This window comes from Drosophila miranda, chromosome XR, assembly GCF_003369915.1.
Source record: "Drosophila miranda strain MSH22 chromosome XR, D.miranda_PacBio2.1, whole genome shotgun sequence".
Taxonomy (NCBI): domain Eukaryota; kingdom Metazoa; phylum Arthropoda; class Insecta; order Diptera; family Drosophilidae; genus Drosophila; species Drosophila miranda.
The window spans coordinates 14,193,161-14,213,719 of record NC_046674.1 but is presented as its reverse complement, the minus strand read 5'-3'; the positions used below and the strand labels follow the sequence as shown (position 1 = coordinate 14,213,719).

The window sequence follows — 20,559 nt, the reverse complement described above, 5'->3', positions numbered from 1 at the left end:
ACCGAAACTTGGTCAAAATGCAAAACAAACTTGGCCTGGAAACAACAAAAAGAAAAACGAAAGAACACTCTGGTCTCTATAGCGACTATGGGATACCCAGTGTTAAGATTTAAACGATTCAGCTCTATCAACAAAATATTCTATATTTTCTATAAAGAAAATTTGAAAAATTCAAATAAAAAAGATCCTCGTGGGTTCTGCTGTTTCCTCTGTCTTCTGCCTATCCTAATGCATATTGCACGAGTCGAGCACGGGGTATGCTCGACGACGCTTTACACAACAGGTGATTTTACACCTGGCGTCTCTCTGTCTCTCTCTCTCTCTCTCTCTGTCTGCCTCTGTCTAGTTTTTGTTTGAGTTTAAGTTTTGTCTTTTATGCTGCGCTTCGGCGGCTCCAAGCGGGTCCCAGTCGCTTCAGTCAGTCAAAGACTTTAAGCGCCTCAAGTTGCCTGCCGCTTGGCCGAACCGAATCGAATCGAATCGCTCGACCGTGTATCGCATTGGACATATTGCACAACTGTTTGTCGCACAGAGCAGCCAGAGCAGACGACCATGAATCTCCGATATATTTGCACTCTTTCGCTGGTTCCCACGCTGTGCGTGCTCCTGGTGCTGCTGCTGGAGTTCGTGGAGGAGGGCCTGGCCCAGAACCCGGACCCGCTCTTCGAGCTGCCCGTCCAACTGGTCGGCTTCCCGGTAATCGTCCTCTCCGTCCGCCTCTCGCAGTTCGCCAGGAAGCTGGCCTACTCCCTGAGTCCAAGTAAGTCCTCGGTCTGGGTGCGCGAAAGTCTTGGCCCTCTTGGAAGTCAATATTTTGTTGTCTTGCTTTTCGGCGTTTTGGCGTTTTTTTTTTTTCAAGTGAAAGTTACTGTGGACATACATATGTTGTGCATAAATTAAGTGTTTTGCATTGTTGACTTGAGTGCAGGAATTTAATGCGTAAGCTCATCGAAAGTTGGATAATAATTTGGCTTTCTTTCGCATTGAAAGCTGCACAAATATAGGAAGTATCTTTTGTAATTAAAGTAATTGCACAACTAGCCCGATTCAGTGCCAGGGTTAGGGTTAGGGTCTCTCCAAATAGTATCCTAGGACCATCAAAAGTTGAGCTAGTTTTGGGGAAAACCGCGAATGCATTGCAACATTTGGTGGACAAAGCCCCGCCAATGCAATGAGGGGCGTTCGCCCGTTAACAGAAACGAAACCCGATCCGAATTCGTGCACGTCCACTTAGGCGACGATTGAAAAATCGGGTCAAGGCTGTCCCAACTACTGCGGAAAGACCACAACAGAGGCGGAACCGTTAGCCTGAGTGGCTCAGCGAAGCTTTCGGAGGCAAAGAGAGCGGGAGCGCAAGATAGAGATGACGATAAGCTTTGCAGATGAGTAACGTAACCAAGCGAAATGCTGTAAAACTCCGCACTGCTTTGAACTCTTCGATGAACTTTAAAGCTGTAAGGCGCGTGGAGAGAGGGACAGGGACAGGGAGAGGGAGAGGGAGCTTGAGTAATCAGCAAAGACAAAACGAAACTTGCTCTCGCATTCGTTACACACACCCGCACACACACACACCCTTGATGGCTGCATTTGTCATTCGCTTCGTTTGTCATTCTCGTTGCCACAGGCACCTACAGGTCGCGCAGCAGACGGGACACCGCCCACCCGCTGGCCCTGGACGCCGAGCTGGCCCAGAAGCAGATCCTGACCGCGTTCGGGCCACGGGCCTGCATCCTGGAGGAGCCGTGCCGCGTGCACGCGTCACGTGCTGCGGGCAGCGACCGCCGTGCGCCCGGCGACGGCAGGGCCAAGCCGCATGCCGCCTGGTCGGAGGTCTTGAGGTAGGTCCTTACGGCTATACCCTTCTATAGGTTAATGGTGGCCTGCAACTAACTAACGGATCTGTGTAAATATGTATATCTATTTATTCTATGTATAACAAAGCGATCGAAGCGCGTGAGCCAGGGGAAACCTTTCGCCAGGGCTTAGACCACAGTAAAGAGATCTCTCTGTAGAGTGTAGAGTGTTTCTGGTGCGACTTCCAGCCACGAGTGTCCTGCTCCATTTGCTGCTCAAGTGCAGCGCTGACTTTATGGCTACTCCCCGAAACTGGCAGTTACAACTTGAACTTTTGTTGGTTCTGGTTCCCAGCTCCTCCACCCACCCAGCCCCCAGCCCCCAGCCAGATCTCCGCCTGGGAGTATCTCGGATTGCATTGCTTATTGCGACGCTTGCGATTTGGCGCTGCTGTTGTTGTCATTTGGCAAATGAATGGCTTGTTTTTAGCCAGGGTAGAAATGTTTTCCAATCAATTTTTATTTCTCCTTGTTGTCGCTGTCGCTGCACCCTCCTCCCCAGACCCCCGATGCTCCACCGATGCTCCACCGATTGCCCATTGTCATTGGCATTGCTAACTCATCTGTGCATAATTTAATGCATTTCCTAGCTATTCTGATGTGTCTCCCAGTGTCCCTGTCTCTGTTCGAGTTTAAATGTGCATGTCATTGCTTTGGCTTTGGCTTTGAGTTGGAGTTTAGTTTTGGATTTCAATTTGTAAGTTTACATAAATTTGTTACCAACTTTTCCCAGTTCCTGATGAGTTAGTTGCCCTCTGGCCGCGTCCTCTCCGCCCCTCCTGCGACGCTGAGCCATTGTCATGGTAATGTTATGAGGAAGGAAATTATTCTGCCCCTAAACGCCAGCCCCCGCCCAGCCAAGGGGCTGCTGTGATTCATAATTAATGCGCTTGTCTCTGTTACATCTTCCTTTGCTCGTGAATATCGCTTTCGACTTTCGCCCTTCCGAAGGATGCATAGGGATCGAGACCCGCTTCTTTCGGTTGGACCGCGGAAAGACCGCCAGGGTACACGCACGTCGGTGCCTGCAGTCGGTGGCTGCATTGTTTTCATGCAGTTTTTATTCGAGTTTATGCAATAAAAGGGACGGGATGCTGTTCCTGATGCTTGGCATGTCTGACTGGTCAGTGATAGTAAAACATTTTTACTGTTGATTCCATTTGGAAATATTTAAGAAGAGCAGAGCCGGAAACACAGCAGAGCAGAGCAGAGCCGAGCAGAGCAGAGCATTGCCGCAGAACAAACAAAGGCGAGATTAAAGAAAAGCTTCTTAGGGCAGGCCCCTGGTCCTCGACCTCGTCCTCGACCTCGTCCTCCACCTCGTCCTCGTCCTGGTCAGACGTGTCGTGTATGTAATATTCTCCTTTTTTGGCTACTTGTTACTGCTGTTACTGCCTGCTGCAGGGGATTTTCCATTTAAATATTTTGTCATATCGCAAAAAGGTTTCCACATGCATCTGACATTTTCACACTTAATGTGCAAAATGGTTCAGCCCTTCACCGCCCCCCATCCTCCCCCCACAAATGGCCAAAAGTTGTTTGGCCAACGTGTCAAGAGCAAATATTCAAAATTATTTTTGAAATGTTCGTCTGTCTGTGGCTGCCAAGACACCTACCTCCTTCACCTTTGGTCCCCGACTCAGATCTGAGTCTGTGTGGGGTCTAGGTCTGGGTTTGGGGTCTGGGCGTGGGGTCTGGGTCTGGGTCTCTCTGATGGTTTTGTTTAGTTTTCGTTGCGCTGCAAATGTAATTGGCATTAGGAGAAGTTTTCTACTTTTGCCACGTTCGGGCCCCACGACAACAACGTGTTTTGTAATAATAAAATATGATTAAAGTTTTTGATTAAATTTATGCAAGTGCACAGTGGGGAGTGCCAACAGTTCGGCTCTGTTCTGTTCTGTTTCTGTTTGGTCTGAGCTTTGGTCAGTGTTGCCGTTTCTTGTTTGCCCTTGTTGTTACCCGTTTCCACAGTTTCCCCTGCCGCAGGGCGAATGCAGATGTGTTTGTTACTGAGTTGATTAAATTATGCCATTGCAGACGTGTGAAATTTGAACAGTCCATCCATTGGCGTCCATTGGCGTCCATAGGTGTGGAGTTGCAGTCAAAAATGGAATAAAGAGAGAGCATATCACAAAGTAATCAGCAGGGTCCACTCCCCAGAAAGGATAACTTTCATGAAATGAATGCCAACGGACAGGAGAATATTATTAAATATTTTTTGTCTTGATAAAGAGTTGGCTTTTTGAATGGGGTCCGAAAGTAGAATAAAGACAATAAACATTTTAAACGCAATCCCCAAACGATAAGCGAATGTTTGCGCATCAATTTGTTATCGATAGTGCTTGAAATTAGCGATAAGTGCGTTGATTTGGTTTCCCTGAAATGACTTTATGCTGTGTTAAACGTGCAACATTTCAATCGCTAGTCCCAGAGAGGGAGAGAGAGAGAGAGAGGAGCCGTCTGCATCGCTGTTATCGCACTGAAACATCGATAGAGGCGGGTATCGCACAAGAGTATCGATAAGGCAGATTAAGTATTGGTTGAGGGTGCTCAGGTACAAGGTAGTACTTTTAATTAGTGATAAATGACTGCTTACTAATCAACTACTGTTTAAGAATTGCTTCTGCTACACCCTACGACAGATTCCACTCTAACATTTCCCAACCATTCACAGCCTCCAGGGGCCTGGGTGGGGTCTACAGAAAGGCATTACCCCCTTCATAAGTAGCATGCAACCATTACACAAATAATCCAAGCAAACCCCGCACCATCCGGAGCCTTACTCCGGCATTGTGTCTGCTTCTGCAAATTGCTTTGAGTTTTCTGCTGGGATGGAAGCTGGAATAAGTATGGAGTATGGAGAGAAAGGGAATGGGCGGAGATGGTTACTCTCTTGTTTTGTATACATATTACCCGCTTACTTATAAGTAATTATTTTTGTAATCCGCTTTTTGTTTCTCGACTGCAACCGTGCACCATCCAACCATCCGACCATCCAACCACTGAACCACTGAACCAACAGCAACTACAAAGTGCAATCGAGCAACGACGGCGGAATGAAACAATGGTATCTACTGTCGCTGTTCATCGGGGATGCGGTCCGGGATGTGCCGCTGTGCAAGCACCTGGCCAAGCGGATGCCCTGTCCGGGCGTGGGACCCCTGCCGCCGCCGCAGCCACGCTGAGGAGCCAACCAGCCATCCATCCATCCATCCATCCATCCATCCGTCCGTCTCCACATGAAGCTCTGGGCGGAGCTGCCGGGAGACTGGAGGCTGAGTGTCCGTGGAGCCCGTAGTCAGTCACTCTGGACATCTTTGTTATAGCCCCTATCCACACATCCGCACATCCAATGCACATATCTATGCTCTTTGTCCTTCCTTCATTTCAGTCGCTTTTAAGGGTTTTAATTTAAATGAACGTCCGCCAACAGGCGGCATGGCATGTGTAGGCGCTTAGATTTACGAGTAAGCAAATAAATCAACAAAACCAGCTAAAATCATCTCCAAATTGTGGCTACACATGCTCGGACATGTCTGGGGACTGCGCGCCGGACAATGCACTACTTGGCGCAGCAACAACACACAAAAAATTGATACTCCAAAGAGCATGCAACAAAAAAATCGGTTCGGTTGCATGCAGTGCCCGTCTGCAAATTGTTGACGCAAGGCATTAAGCCCCAGCGAGCTGATACCCTGCACTGACCGCGATCGCGCGGGTATGTGGGTGGAGCGGTTGCACGCGTAACGTACGGAGTTCTCTACAGGATGCGATGATCTCTGGGGCTTCCAGCCGGGGTTTTCTTCGGTAAATACTACGTAAAGAATGAATAAAGATCAGCCCGTGGTCGGGAGTTTCCACTCCACGGCGAGAGCAACATGCAACATGCCAAAATACACAAAACCAACACTCAGGTCTCGAGCGACCCCCTGCCATGTCATCAGCCGTCACGCCGGGCACCCACTACACCAGTGTTTCCCCATTTATTAACCCGCTGCATATGGTTTGCATACAAACTGTCGTTGCTGTCGTGGCTGTCGTCTGTGTCCCGCCGCCAGTGTCCCGAGTGCTGTAAATAAAATGAAACGACAGCAGCAACAGCAGCAAATGCTGCTTTGAGCTTTCGGTTGGCAATGACAACCCTGGCAGCGGGCAGCGGGCGGCGGGCGGTGGGTGGTGCACTTTTTTCGTGCACTCTCGCATTTCTGTGTGATTTTCCCACTGACAAACGCTCGACCATTTGGGAAAACGCTGACGAAAAAAACCAACAAACAAAAAACACAAGAAATAGAAAATTCTGTCTGCTCGGTAGGTGAGGGAAGGAGAGGGGGCTGCCGTTGGATGTATTTGGTTTTTTCCCTTGTACCCAGTGCTCGTCGAGTGCAAGGGTATGCTGCGGTGCCAGCCCCAAGAAGCCAGCTCGGATCTTGGCGGGCACAAGATCCGGGAACACCGATAGGTATGCTACGTCTATGATGTCCGATAAGCCCTGCTACTATTACTAAACCTCTGGTAATGGGTATCACCTAGTCGTGTACTCCGACTGTTTGCTCTTTTTTGCTCTTCGCCTTCGCTTCGGGTTTATCACATTTAATTTTTCAAACATATTCCCTGGATGCTGCCGTTTGCCGCTAGATTTATGCGGCAATTCCGCTCGGAGCGTACTCCACTTGTTGTCCTTTGATTGAATTGGGTTTTTATTAATAAATACGAGTGCGTACGTATGCACACTGCTTTAAAGTATTAAATATATAAACATAAGCATATACAAAAAAAAAACCTGTTACGTATTTACAGACTTATGACTATATGTGGCCTGCCTCTCAGTGGGTGTGGTGCGAGCACCGCCTAACCATCTAACCTCCTAACTAATTCTAGTCCTAGCCCGACCTCAGATAGACCTTGCTGCCGTCGGGTCGGATGTAGTACTCGTTGACGCCTTGGGAGTTCGTCACGTAGATGTTCTTGTCGTCCTCGTAGCGGGGCTTCTGGCTGGGCCTGCTCCCGTACCGGTTGTCGCTGATGTAGTTGGCATTGGGATAGTTGTACTGGGGCGACGGCCGCTCCGTGGGCTCCCCGAAGCGAACCGTACTGCTGGGCATGTACTCGCCGTAGTTGAGGGTGCTTGGGCTCTGCGGCGACTGGTAGTCGCCTGCCTCCAGGCGGTAATGGGCGCCGGGCCTGTGCTCGTTGCTCAGGACCAGGCGATCTTCCTTTTCTTCCCGCCTGTCGCCGTACTCGTAGCTGGGCGCATAGGTGGGTCGGTTCAGGATCTTCCCTTTGCGGATGTAGCGCTCATAGTGATCGGGGAAGATGACCCGAGCTCCTCGCTGGGGCGGGGCCGCCTCCTCGTAGACGGCATTCAGTGGATAGTGCTGGGGCTCGTCGCGAAGATTCTGTTCTCGCAGCTGTATCTCCCGGATGCGTTCTACCCTGAGCTCGTCTTCTCTGATTCGCTCCTCTCTCAGCTGTTCCTCCCTTAGCTGCTCTTCCCTGTACCTCTCCTCATTCGCCGCCTGTTCGTCCAGCTCCTCGTTGGTATCCTTGAAGACAATCCTCTTGCCGCGACGCTTGTCCACGCCAAAGTCCGCCTCGGCCAGGCCATTGGGCAGCACCGCCCTCCAACCCTCGATGAGGGCCAAGTGCTTAGCCTGTCTGACAGCTCCATCGTCCTCTCCTTCAGGGGGAAATCTCAATTTGCGCTGGGCCGCATCGCGATTGAACTCGCGGATAATTTTGCTCTGGTCGTCGCGCTCTGCTTCCGCCGGAGTGGCGTCCGGAAAGCGGATAGCGCCGTCCTGATGATACTCCTCACTCTCGATGCCCTTGAAGTTGAGAACGCGACCCTCGTCCTCGGGAAATTGCAGCACTCCAATCAGCTCGGTGTGGGCCTGGGCCGCCTCCGCCTCGTCGTCGTCTTGGAACTTGACTACTCGCCCCGACTGCGTGTCCAGGCCGTCCTCCTCGTCGTGGAAGTCGACTGGCATCAGGCGGGCATCATCCGTCTGAATAGCGCGTTTAATTTCCGTTGGCAACAGGCTCCTCCTCCTCCGCCTCCTCCTGCGCTGGTACTCCACCCCGTTCAGGTACTCGGACAGGACCTGGCTGAAGAAGCTGCCGATGCCGCTGGCGATGTCCGTGCTGGGCCGCTGGGTGGGTCGCGCCACAGGTCGCGGGGTGGTGTACACCTGGCTCTGGCCCCCGCCTCCTCCGCCCCCCGTCAGGGCTGAGAGGATGCTGAACAATGAGCTAGCGCCACTCTCGCTCTGCTGCGCCGCCACCGGCTGCTCCTCCGGCTCGCTGAAGAACTTGAAGAAGCCCCCGCGATGATTGTTCAGATAGTGAATGATTTCCATCTGGCAGGGAGAGTGGGTTTATTTTTAATAATCATTAAGCCTGCTTCATGTCGAGAGCACAGTGCGGCGGGGCTCACCTCATTCTTCGGACACTTTTCATAGCTCTGGAGGCAGCTGCGCTCTCCGCCGCTGAGTCCCAGAAGGGCAGCCCTGCCGTAGATCAGGGCGGGCGAGGCCACGGGAAAGCCAGTGAGGAAGCTGTTTGGAAAAGGCAAAGAAAATTTAGTAAAAGTATCGATGCAGAAGTCTATTCAGATCTATATACTACATGTAAGAGAGAGAGAGAGAGTAGTCTTTGGGTACGAAAACCCACCCTTGACTGCTAGGCCACACTGGGAGAGATACAGAGATGTAATCAGCTATTTTCTGCACTCTGGAACTCTATATAAGATCATTCTTTATAGTAAAAAAGAGTTCGTCGCTTAGGAGATAGAAATCCATCGTTATGGGGGCTGTCGGGGCTGCCCCATCTGTATCGGGTATCAAGGAGAACAAGCCTTCATCTCATTATCTAACTAATGTGACTCCAGCTGCCATTGGACCCCATTCTGAGCTGCTTATAAAACTTAATTGACTCGAAGCCAAGAATTTGCCAAAGCCAAAACAATTTCAATTTACCATCGAAGAAGGAGATGGTTTACGGCTACGTCTCCGTCTCCATCTCCGTCTACGGCTACGTACAGCCCGTACTGCAGTGCAGCGCAACCCCTGAACGTAGCTCATTTAATGGAACAATCAATATGGTTTCGGACTAATGAAGTCTAATCCCAGTTAACGCTTCGGTATGGCAACACGATGCCTTGCACAGTGCCGCACCCCCAGCCTTAAAATGCAAATTTAATAATATTTACTTACAACTAAAGCCCCTGCAAACTGAGTCGCAGCCAAAGACCCAACCCCCAACTCTCAAACCCCCATTCCCCACTCCCCATATTGTATTCCCCCATTCATTACGAGTACACCCATCGTGAAACTCACTTGGCTATGGCCGGGGACGTAATGAAGCCTGGCAATTGGCCACGTAACGTTTGACCGGCAATCATCTGGCAGAGCACCTTGGGCACACACTCCAAATCGTCGTTGCGTGCGATGTTCTCCAGGGCTCTAATGAGTTGTGTGTTGGGTGGTCGTCCCTGCTGAGGCTTCTGATACTGCTGGTATCCATTGCCAGCGAATGCGCCGAGGAGACTTCCTAATGGGCTGGACTGCGACTGGGTGGAGGAGGCTGTGCCTAAGAGGAGGTTCGTAAATTGCGGTGCGTACTGCTGCGTTGAGCTGAACAGCGATGCCAGTGTGGCCAGACCGCCGCCACCGCCACCGCCGCCCGACGACGACGACGACTGACTGGGTCGATATGTCGTTGGCCCTGCTCCAGGACGATAGTTGAACTGCTGCTGCTGCTGATGCTGGCTGGGGTACTGGCTCGGGTACTGGCTCGGTCGCTGTCCTGGATGGGATTGCGGTGGCGGTATCTCACCAATTTGATACTCGTAGTAATTGTGTCCTGGTCTTGGTCCCTGTCCCTGTCCCTGTCCCTGTCCATATCCCACTCCTGGCTGGGGTCTTGCCAGCGGCTCGTATTGATAGTGCGTAGGACTGGACCCCAACTGAGGCTGAGACTGCGCTTGGAGTTGGGGCTGGGGTTGGGTGTAGGCATGGGACTGGGACTGGGAATGGCTCTGGTAGCTGGGTGGCGGCCGCTGCAAATAATTATCAAAGTTGTTTGCATAATTAGACGAGGAAGGAGGCCTGGACTGGGGCTGGGGCTGGGTCTGGTGTTGGATTTGGAGCTGTGCCTGGGCCTGGGGCCGGGGTCGATGGGTCTCCTGCACCGCTGGTCGATTGTCATTGATGTCTTGGCGGTTGTAGAGCGGCCGTTCGGGCAGGGTCTGGGGCACGAAATTGGATGTCTGCTCGGCTGCATAGCTCGGCGGCGGGTAATCATGCGAATCGTATGAAATTTTATGCGACGCTGTGGTGGGGGGCGCCGGCAGGGCGGGCGGCGCTTTCGTGGGGCGGCGATACACCGCCGACGAGGGGCTCTCATCGAAGACATAGCCGGGCCGCTTCAGGTAGACATCGTCCACGTACCCCGGACGTGGTCGCTGCTGCTGCTGGTGGCTGCCGACAAGCAGCGTGGACTGCACCGTGTAGGCCTGATCGTCTTCGGGCTGTTCCCGCTGGTACTGGATCAGCGTGGGTGGGGTCGCCGTGGGCACATAGCCATAGTTCTGCTGGGTGTACGGATCCAGGTAGCTAACGACCGGCGTGGTAGGAATCGTAGTGCTGCCCAGGCTGTGGAAGCCCCCCGACGGCTCTTCGGGGAACGAGAACTGCTTGTCCATCGCCGCCTGATGACTGACCGGGGACTGGGACTGGTACTGTGACTGGGAGCTCGGGAACTGGTGCTGGTAGTTGGGCGCCAGATAGCTGGGCGGATAGCGATTGAGGCCGTCACTGGACATCACATCCGACGGCGTAAAGTCCAGCATCTGCGAGGGCCGAAAGCCAGAGCTGGAGGTGACGCGGGCGGAGATTTGTGGCGGCTCCTGGGTCCCTTCCGACTCGCTGAGCGGCTCCGAGGGAAAGAAGTTTTTCAGCTTCACGGAAATGTGCTGCTCCTCCCTGCAGAACAAAGTGGGGTTTCAAGTGGGCTACTTGTATTGCTCGGGGAAATTTGCATAACTCACCCGTCATTTGCGTCGTTTCCGTTTGCATTTCTTATGCACGACACGTTGCCGGCTAATACGATAATTAGAATTGCAATTTTCCCGTGCATCTTGGGATGGGACCTGCACCGGGGCGGGTCGCGGTCGGGGCCGGGGTCGTGTCTGTCTCTGGAAGGTCCCCAAACTCACGTCAGCAATTCATAAGCTTAAGCCAGGCAGAGTCCTCGTCCTCGTCTTCGTCTTCGCACGTCTTCGCCGACTGCAAAGGAAAATCATACTCGTAAAAACTTGCTGTCAACTCGAAACGGCAGAAAACAGAAAACAGAAAAAAAGTAGAAGGAATTTCGCGAATTTCGCGCGACTTCTGCTCGGCAATTTCTTGCTACATTTGCACATAAATTTATAGATTTGTCTCCGCCATGCCCTCGGGGATGCACATTTGCATTCATATTAATGCAATTCTCACGTGCTCTATGGGCGTGGAGGTGGATTGCCCATACCCTGTACTCTGTACCATAGCCATTTCCCATTCCCCGTTCCCCCGGTTCTCGGCAACATTTGTTTAATTCCGCTTTTTATGATTGCGCCGTGTTTATGCAGCCGCACGACTGCGACATAATATATAATCATATCCCATCATCATCTGAGTCTCAGTCTCAGTCTCAGTCGCTGGCTCCGTCTCTGTCTCCGTGCAAAATTATTCGTATTATTGTCAAGTTTTATTTGGTTGGGGCGTTGACAGGCCTTAAAAGTTTAATGCGCGGAGACTGCACACAGTTTCTGGTTTATTTTAGTGCAGCATCCAGTTCGGAGCAAGTGTCTGGCGCTATGTTTGAGCTGTCCTCGGTCTGCGATGAGGGGCAGCTCTTTGTTTCGAGTGACTCATGGGACTGGGATCCACCACTATCCTGGGAGAGTGGGGGGGTTCTCTATTAGTGGAATTTCACCTTCGCTTCTTCGGTGAAAGTGTCTCTTGGGTTCTCAGTTTATTCCTTTGTCTCGATCATCGGTTTATTGATTTCTTTTGGGATTGGGCACACACGCATTTCGCCTTAAATTTCACCATAAATTATGCACAACTCGCGGCTTTGTTCGGTGTCTCATTTGTCGATCCGCGATCTGCATTTACATTCAAAACGGAGTCAAGGTTATTTCGAGCGGAGTACTCTGTGGAGGATGACGCACGAGAGATTCGAGTTTCGAAACGGTGCGACATGCGACATGCGACATGCGACACACACACTCGCCTCCCGGTTGCAGCATCTGGTCGGAGGGGGCTAGGAAATTTATTATTTATGCTTTGTGTAATATAAAAACGACTATGCCAAATGTCTTGTTGCATATAAAATTTAAATTCCTTGGTATCGCAGACTGGCAACAGACTTTCCCACAGCCAGATGTAATTGCACCCAAAATTTTATGGCCCCATCCGTACGGGGCTTGCCAGGAAGAGTCAGGGGGCGGGGGAGGGGGGAGCAAGTACTAGAAAATTGCATTTGCCACAAGCAGAGAGGCAACAGAGGGTCCTGCACTAAAAGGCAAAGACAGGAGCAGCATCGGGCATCGGGCATCGGGCATCGACGGCAGTCGACAGACGACAGACGGCAATGGAAGTTTACAGCAAGAAATGGCAGCTAATTCCAGTGCAGTGCAAATGCAGCAGGTGCAAGGATCACAAAACTGCTCTGGTGTGTCGCTGGGGCACATGCCACGCCACGCCACGCCACGCACAAGGGAGCACAAGGGAGAACAGGGAGCCCAAGGAGCACAGGGAACAGTGGCAACACGAAAGGACACTTTACGCTCGAGATGCGTTCCCAAAATTTGCGGGCAAAGACGGGCACGGCTGGATACGGACACGGATACGGATACGGGTACGGCTGGGACGTGTTGGGAATTCTTTAGGGTGGCGCACACGAGCATCCTGCTTGTCAAATTACATAATCCACTCAACACTGGGGACGCACTGCACTACCCCTCCAATTAGCCTTAATGTCCAAGGCGTGCCGAGGTTCGATTTGAGTGTCTTGGTTCCATCAGAAAACCCCCAATGCCCGCAAATGCAAGACGGGAGTCCCCGACTAGATTTGACCGCATTTGCATAAAGATATTGGATCCCTCTGTGCGCTACGGGTACCGGGTACCGGGGTATAGTGAATCACTTCTTTCGTCATTGCTTTTGCGCAATTCTCTTCTGCCAGCAACTTTCTTTTCTTTCTTCCTGGCTCGCTGAGCTCGGAAATTGTCGAAACACAATTGCCGCGCTTTGTTCGGGCTTTGTTCAATTGCGACATCTACGGATGGGTCGGGCTTTGATTTGCACACTTTCGGTTTCTGCGCCACGGGCTTTGCCCCGCGCACTCCCTCGGATGCCACTTACTCACTGCACTTTGGGCACTCTCTTCTGCTTGCCCCTGGCGGGTCTTCGGCACTGCCGTGGCGTGGCACTTTGTTGATGTTCGAAACAACGAAACCGAAAGCGGGAATGAAATCGAAACTTCCACAAAGCTCGGCTTGGTTCGGTTCGGCTCGGCTCGTATCGGCTATGCTCTGCTGGTTAACTGACAAAAAAAAAAGCACACACGGAGTCAAACTCGAATACGAAACGGGAATGCGCATGCGCCAACGACGTCTTTCCGGCTTTGAGTGCGGCGCTCGTTTGACACGCGACTCTGCCGATGAGCATGCGCCAAGCCATCGCTCGAGTGGAAATGGCCGCCGGCAGAGTCTTCGGCAGAGGCCAGAGCGTCGCAGAGAAACCAGTGCACGATCAGTGCAGGGATTAACGGTGAAAGAGAGCTCGCAGCTGAGTTCGATGAAAGCCGATAAAGATGAGAAGCAAGAGAGCGAGATCTGCGACCTCAGAAACAATCGATATTGAAGGTCAAAATGGCAAAGTCTTAGGAGGCAAAGTCGCTGTGTTGCAGATAATCTAAGAAGAAATGCAGTCCATGTCAAGTTATTTAGGAGACTGCAGTAGGAAATTCCTTCATATAAACTAGGCCTAAGCCTCCAGTGAAAACTTGAACCCCAACCCTGTGTTGATCGTTCAGGAATTTTTCTTAAATGCTAATTAGAAGTAGGAGTACGTAAGCTTGGTCGAAGAGCCAGATGAAGGGGTGACCATTTCTCCTTCAGGTTTTCTCATATTGATGATACAAAACCATATTTCCCCACTCACCCGACTCCTGTTCATTCAACTTTTGTCCACATAATGCTATCAATTACACTTAAAGCTGCACTACACCGACTAATGGGGGTATTTGTTACACTTTTCGTGCGAGAAGCGCCGAGTACAATGAGCGTTTACAATCTGCCTGTCCGCCTGCAAGTCACTTGTCCAGCCAAATGGCTTAATTACAATGAGCCAACGAGCAATCGGCGAGCGGCTGCAAATTAGTCGTCTGAGCCGGGCCGCTGAGTGAAAGTTGAAGCCCAAAATAGCGGGCTAACAACGCGACTAACGAGCCGCAGACCCAGACATAGACCCCGCTCAGACCCCATCTGAGGCTGAAGCTGAAACTGAAGCTGAAACTGAAACTTCAACCTCAAGCGACTTTAGTTGAGTAATTTTCTGCTCTAGTCGGCCAGTAGCCCCCCACGCGGCTTTCTTTTCCAGCTGTGGCTGCGGGGTAGGCGGACGTAATAATAATTTACACGTTTTATTGACTCGGGGGAGGCCTCTGCCTGAGCCTCTGCCGCTGAGGATGGGGTGTACGAGTATGAGGTAACCTAGCCTGGATGGCAGATGCTCTTTTGGCTTTGGCGGTCAAACGAAAGGGAAACCACAGCCGGGTCTCGCGAAGACTGTGGGCAGTTCCGCGGTTCCTCAAACTCAGCCCCAGCCCCAGTCCCAGCCTCAGCGTCAGTCCATGACTGGAATCTGTGCCAATGTCTGTCATTCAACCCATTTACTCGTATTTTGTTGCTTTTGCGTAGCTCGTGGTCTTGCAATTTGTTTACATTCGGCTATCGGGGTTATGCAAAGCGCGAAATGCCGCCGTCTTTGGGCCATGATTCATGATTGATGACTGATGAATGGCCAAACATTGATGCGAGCATTTATATCCGCTTGGGCTGTGGGCGTGCCGAGGTGTGTTGTGTGACCATGAAAGGTCGCGTGGGGTTGCGGTTGCCAAAGCCAGCCACAGCTGTTGTTGCAAGATCTTCGCAGCAGATCTCGGATCGAAAAGCACAAAACACAATACATACCACTGCACTCGCGGAGGGAACAAATGGCAAGCAATCGTTTTTTTTATTATTAATATTAACCATGAATATGTATAATCCCGAAAAAAGCGAACAAAGTTCTGCTAACGCCAGAGTGTGACCAAACAGAGCCCGATTGAGCGGTCACACTGCTCAGTCAGCTGTTCTTGCTTACAGCTTATTGAATGGTCCAAGTGATCCGCGTGCTTATAGAAGAAAAACAGTGCAATGAAGAGGATATATCTCCAGCTATAGCAGGAGACTCTAGAAAGGTCTCAGCACATATCTGCACACATCCATGTGTCCATTAAATACGATATTCACTTTATACGATAATAATCAAGGGCACGTTTTTTTGCAGGCACGCCATGCGTCCGAAGGAGCATCCCGAGCTGATATTCGATGTGATACCCAAGCTCTACGAGAGCCTCACCAAGGTGATTGTGACGCACCTCGGCCAGGTGGAGAATCAGGTGAAGCCACTGCCCCGGAAGTTCTGCCGGATGTACACAACCCGGCCACTGGCCAATCAGTTGTTTCAGTATCTGCAGTGGCGTAAGGCGCACATTTCAGAGCAGGACTTCCATGTCGTGGAGGAGGGCAAGCCCTTCGAGCTACGCCTCAGCGACGGCAGGCGTCTGGAGGCCATGCTCTGTGCTGGGACCGCGCTGGGATGCAGTCTGGTGCTGCTCATCCGGAAGATACAGGGCGGCAGACTGCTCTACTTCTACTCGGCGGTGCAGCAGGACGATCTCTGCCAGCTGGTGGCGAACCCCGTCTTCAACTCATGGATCGCCCAGGGCACGGACCTACTGTTCCTCAACCTGACCGCTGTCGACCAGCCCTTCGTCCATGTGGACTACGACACACTGGCAGCGACCATCGACAAGCTGCCAAGGCAGGAGAACAGCGTGGTACGATTGAAGCTGCCCCTCTTTGGGTACGAGCCTCTGGTGAGGCGACTGGGGCACACCCTGCTCTACGGCCACATTCGACTGATGGGCAACTATGCCGAGAGCTACGCGCTCCTCAGCAGCGACTTGCAGCGCTTCGAGTGCCGCGACTACAGGGTCAAAGTGCATATTTTCCACGACGAAGATTTCGCCACCCTGACCAGTCGGGCCGAGCGCTTCGTTATGCTGCGACTCGACCACCTGAAATGGTCGCCGCTGCCCTCGCGGATGAACCTCATACAACTCTGCAGCCTGGTCCGGCCGCAGCACATCCATGGCATCGTTCCGCACCAATCAGTGGGCAATGTGCCACCGGCCCCGGAGTATCTGCAACGCTTCAGGGCATCCTACTCGCCGCAGCAGCCCCAGAATCCGAGGCCAGCCGCAGCGGCACTGTCCCGGGCTCTGCCGGTCACTCGGAAGACAGCTCATCATGTCATTAGGAAGAAAGGCTTGGAGTTTCTGAGCGATGATGATGATGATGACACCGGGATGGCCGCCTCTGATAAAATTTGGTAGTAAATATCCCAATACTTTTACATCTTTCCAAGCCTTTAATTCGTTTGAAAAGCACTTTGCTTTCTCTTCCCTTCCATTACTCTTTAAATGAAAGCCTGCGGGAAATTGTGGAAAAATTAATAAGCATATGAATGGGCATACTCACACACACACACACACTACTTACGATTTGAATAGTCATATATCCTATCCGTGCATTTAATATCGTATATGATATGATACGGCGGGGCATAGCCAAAGGGCTGGCTGTCTCTGGCTGCAAGTTTGCGTAAAAAAGGTTGTTAAAATTATTATGAAATGCCTGTTGGCATGCAGGAAACCAGCATCCGACCCATTCCAGGCCCTGCTCCAGGGACAAATGACCACTTATCAACGTGTAATGAAATATGGTGCATCTGCTACCATAAAAGACAGCCATCCTGTGCTGTGTGGTATCCTGTAGTTGGCGCCTTTGTCCAACTGCTGTCCGTGTTCAGCTTCTGGTACTGCCACTACCACTACCACTGCCACTGCCACTGGTTCCGGTCAAGCTTTTGTCGTGCTTTGGCATCTCGTATGAATTATGTTGATGGGCCCCAGACTGTCCACCCAGTCTTCTGTTCTGCTCTGTTCTGTCCTGTTGGGGACCTCATTTATTACATTTTGGCTTTTTGACAGATTGCTAAGCGTAGTAACCGTTTCCGCACTAATTTCCGTGTCCTGCAACTATTCGTTGTCTGGTTTCTGCTACTGGCCGGGCCAGCATTAAAAGCCAAAAGCAAATTACTCATCACATCAACGGCCAGGTCAGCCAGAGCCGTCCCCGTTCCATCCTCTCGGCATTTGCTTTTTATTATGTATGCCATGTAGAGGGATTTTAATAAATCGTTTGCTTCCATCTACGAGTGTCCATCCATCTTTCCGTCTTGCCAGTCCCCCCATCCCATCCCATCCCATACCATACCATACCATCCCATACCATTCCATTCCTTGTCGGCTCTCTCGGCTTTTATTAGTTTGTCAATAAAGTGCCAAAAGACCTTGATTATGATCGCCATATATTGCCATCGTCTGAGCTCTCCAGATGATGGCCGCCTGCAGGCCAGCAACAGCAATATTTACGAGTTTGTCCAGCTTGCCATTCCCATATCATTCGAGAGATATGAGATTACTCATGTCCTTCCGTTCGCCATCCTTCTTAACCTTTTTGCACCAAAGACACAGGTTTCGCTTCTTCTTGTGTGTGTTTGCCCCCCTCTCTATTTCTCTGTCGCTCCGTCCCCCAGTCGTCTGTGCAGGGACACAAGTTTATCAGTTTTCAGAGATGAGAAAAGTTGGGGCTTGGGCCTGAGCCTGGGCCTGGGCACTGAGCAAACAGTGCCTTGAGCAAATATCCTTTGCACAAAGTGAATAAAAATCCATCTGCAGAAGTTTCCCCAATAAAACCAGAATCAAAGAGGGATGACCTTCTATAAGAAAACGCTTAAGGCATTACCTGGAGATTAAGAATTCCGAATTTATTAAGAGAAGCCCCTCAACGATTAGTGGGTTTGGTTAGACTTTTAGAGTACGCGTATATCTAATTCTAAGTTCTCGTTATATACCTAAGAATCGCTTAAATATACCCATAGAGTGTATGTTATTTGTATTGATATTGATAGTGTAGCCTGTATATCCGGGACCAATACGGAAAACTGTTACACGGATACTCCTCGGTGGTGACTATGCCTTTCGCATCTCTAGCTCCAGTAAGCAAACATGTGAAAATATTTGTGGCAAATTTGTGTGGCAAGCACATGTAACCCGCACCGCTTCGGGGAGTGGCTGACAGCGACATCGCCGACAAGTTTCTTACATTTGTGTGCATGTTTCAAGAGCCACTTACATCCATGCGAGTAGAGTACCTGTAGCTCCCTGTAGCTCCCTGTAGCTCCCTGTTCGCCCCGTTCTCCCATCGAGAGATTTGTCCTCTGTGTGCATTTTGTAATGAATTTTTAATGCATTTCTGCTGCCCCTGAATTTTACACACAACCATCATCTGGTGGAAGGGGGAGGCGTTATGGCGCTGTAGGGTGGTCTGAGGGCTACTCCCGCTTAATGAAATTAACTTTTTCTTCCCTTCACTTTGGCGAAAAACTGAAATAAGTAGATGCGTTTTATTTGTAATTGAATTACTTTTAAGTGGCTTTCGAGTGGCGAATATTTAAGCGCGCAAGCAGGCCACAATTTAATTAAAACATATGAAAACAGTTGCTTAAGGGTGGCCCAAAGGTGACGATGAAGAGCTCTAATGAGAATAGATTTACTTATGATAGTGTTGAGATGTTGTATGGTACTTGGGAGGATTAGTTCTTATTAGTAGTTAGGATAGTCTGAAATGTATGTTACATATGGATTAATCAATGGAGTAAATTAAATAACTAAGATTTATTTAAGGCAAAGTGCCACTTAAATAATTTTAATAATCTTCCTGATCGATGGGTTGGGGGTAGTGCCCGACTGGCGTTGGCGTCCCGCCTGATAATAAAATCTGGCAATGCATGACACCATGTCAGGATATGCCCCCCATGCCCCATTGTGGCTGCCTTTTGTTTATGGCCTTTGGCAGGTGTTGAGCCAAAAAGTAATTAACATAAACTACGGGAAGATGGGAATGCAATTGCGATTGCGGTTCCTGGTTGGGTTTGGTTTTGTTTCGAAATTTAATTGAAAACTTGTGCACGGAGACCAAATGATTAAAGTGTATCGCAAATTGCCCAATTGTTTAAGATTTCCAGCAACGAACATAGTTCCAAGATTCGCTTATCCACGGGGCTGTCAAAGGGTTCGGTGTGTGTGTCGAAGTGGGGCTGCCACTCGATATCCATTCATCCGAGGCGGACACACGCTCCGACACAGATTGAATGGAAATGGAAATCGCAGTTTCAAATTAAATGTACCTTTGATTGACACTTGCATGCGCCCCGGATTGTAGGCGGAAGCGGATGTCATGACTGCCAAGAGAGGGGGCAGGACAGGGCAGGGCAGGGCAGGGCATAGGCATAGGCATTGGCATTGGCAGGTTAACATAATTGCCCAGCCGTAGCCGTCGTCATTATAATCGCCATTGCCTGCCCTAAGCCGTTAATAACACATCATTTTTGTGACAGGACCCACGTGGTTCCGTATCCCGTTACCGAGTCGCGTGTCCCTGGCCGCAGGAGCAACAATTACGGCCATTTAATCCTCAACCACAAAAGGGAATAGAAACTACAAATTGGTTTAGGCATTCGCCGGGGGTACTTTTCGGCTAAGTGGCCAGCAATTTTCATTGGCATCGCACGCACCGCAGTGGCACTCACAAAAAGGGTAGTTTTTCCCAGCCAAAATTTGCCAATCAAGTTTTACCCAACACTTTGAAATTTTTGATTTAGTTCGTCTGAAATTGAAACGGCTTAGATTTCGACAAACTATCACTTCAGTCGAAATACTTACTGCTCTTTACTGCAAATGGAGAAGAGAAGCCGAGCCTGTCGGAATTTGAAATTTAGTTTCTATAAGATTTGGAATTTCCCTAACCCATTTACAAAACGTGCATAATTATGCTCCAAAATTTCATGTTATATTTCTTTCTAATTTAAATACTTTTTATTCTTTTACTTTTACGGCCCTGTTCTAGATGGAGTTCCGTGCAGCCTGCCAATCCCCTGCAGTCGATCCGTGGTCCAGAGTGTGGTAAGTGTTTTCAAAGACTGCCTCTCCCAATCGTCTTACGTCTGCTATTCCAATTCAGGGTCAATACTTCCTCGTGTGCGAATGCATCTGCGCGGCTTACATCAAGCTCTCGCCCAGGACCACCCAGGACCGTCCAGAGAACCATGCAGTCCCATGCAATTTTCGTCCCGGTCGATCAAGGATAATGCACTTTTACGTTTTACTTTAAGTTATTAATATAAATATATAAGTTTATTGTAACACATACATATAAACACATTCATATAAACAGTAGCATCATATAAAATATAAATCATATATCATATAA

At 50.2% G+C, this 20,559-nt stretch overlaps 3 protein-coding genes across 4 annotated transcripts; 2 read left to right on the top strand and 1 right to left on the bottom strand.

Moving 5' to 3' along the window:
* The first annotated feature begins 453 nt into the window (after positions 1-453).
* Positions 454-5,350, top strand: LOC108151590. Its single transcript, XM_017280269.2, has 3 exons — positions 454-760; positions 1,625-1,838; positions 4,876-5,350. The coding sequence occupies exons 1-3, from the start codon at positions 553-555 to the stop codon at positions 5,036-5,038; spliced, it is 585 nt and encodes a 194-aa protein (XP_017135758.1). The 5' UTR covers positions 454-552; the 3' UTR covers positions 5,039-5,350.
* On the top strand, positions 1,757-20,559 carry LOC108151587. The gene is made up of 4 exons (XM_017280267.2): positions 1,757-1,838; positions 15,449-16,558; positions 20,197-20,252; positions 20,311-20,559. Coding segments are annotated over exons 2-3 (1,104 nt in total). The 5' UTR covers positions 1,757-1,838; positions 15,449-15,455; the 3' UTR covers positions 20,198-20,252; positions 20,311-20,559.
* Positions 6,539-15,190, bottom strand: LOC108151591. Of its 2 annotated transcripts, none has more exons than XM_033387517.1 (5): positions 15,091-15,190; positions 10,900-11,137; positions 9,188-10,834; positions 8,287-8,407; positions 6,539-8,209 (listed from the first exon to the last, which is right to left on the bottom strand). In XM_033387517.1, the coding sequence occupies exons 2-5, from the start codon at positions 10,986-10,988 to the stop codon at positions 6,734-6,736; spliced, it is 3,333 nt and encodes a 1,110-aa protein (XP_033243408.1). In that variant the 5' UTR covers positions 10,989-11,137; positions 15,091-15,190; the 3' UTR covers positions 6,539-6,733. The 2 variants fall into 2 exon arrangements, with proteins under 2 accessions (XP_033243408.1, XP_017135759.1); XM_017280270.2 differs by lacking the exon at positions 15,091-15,190 and adding an exon at positions 13,259-13,531.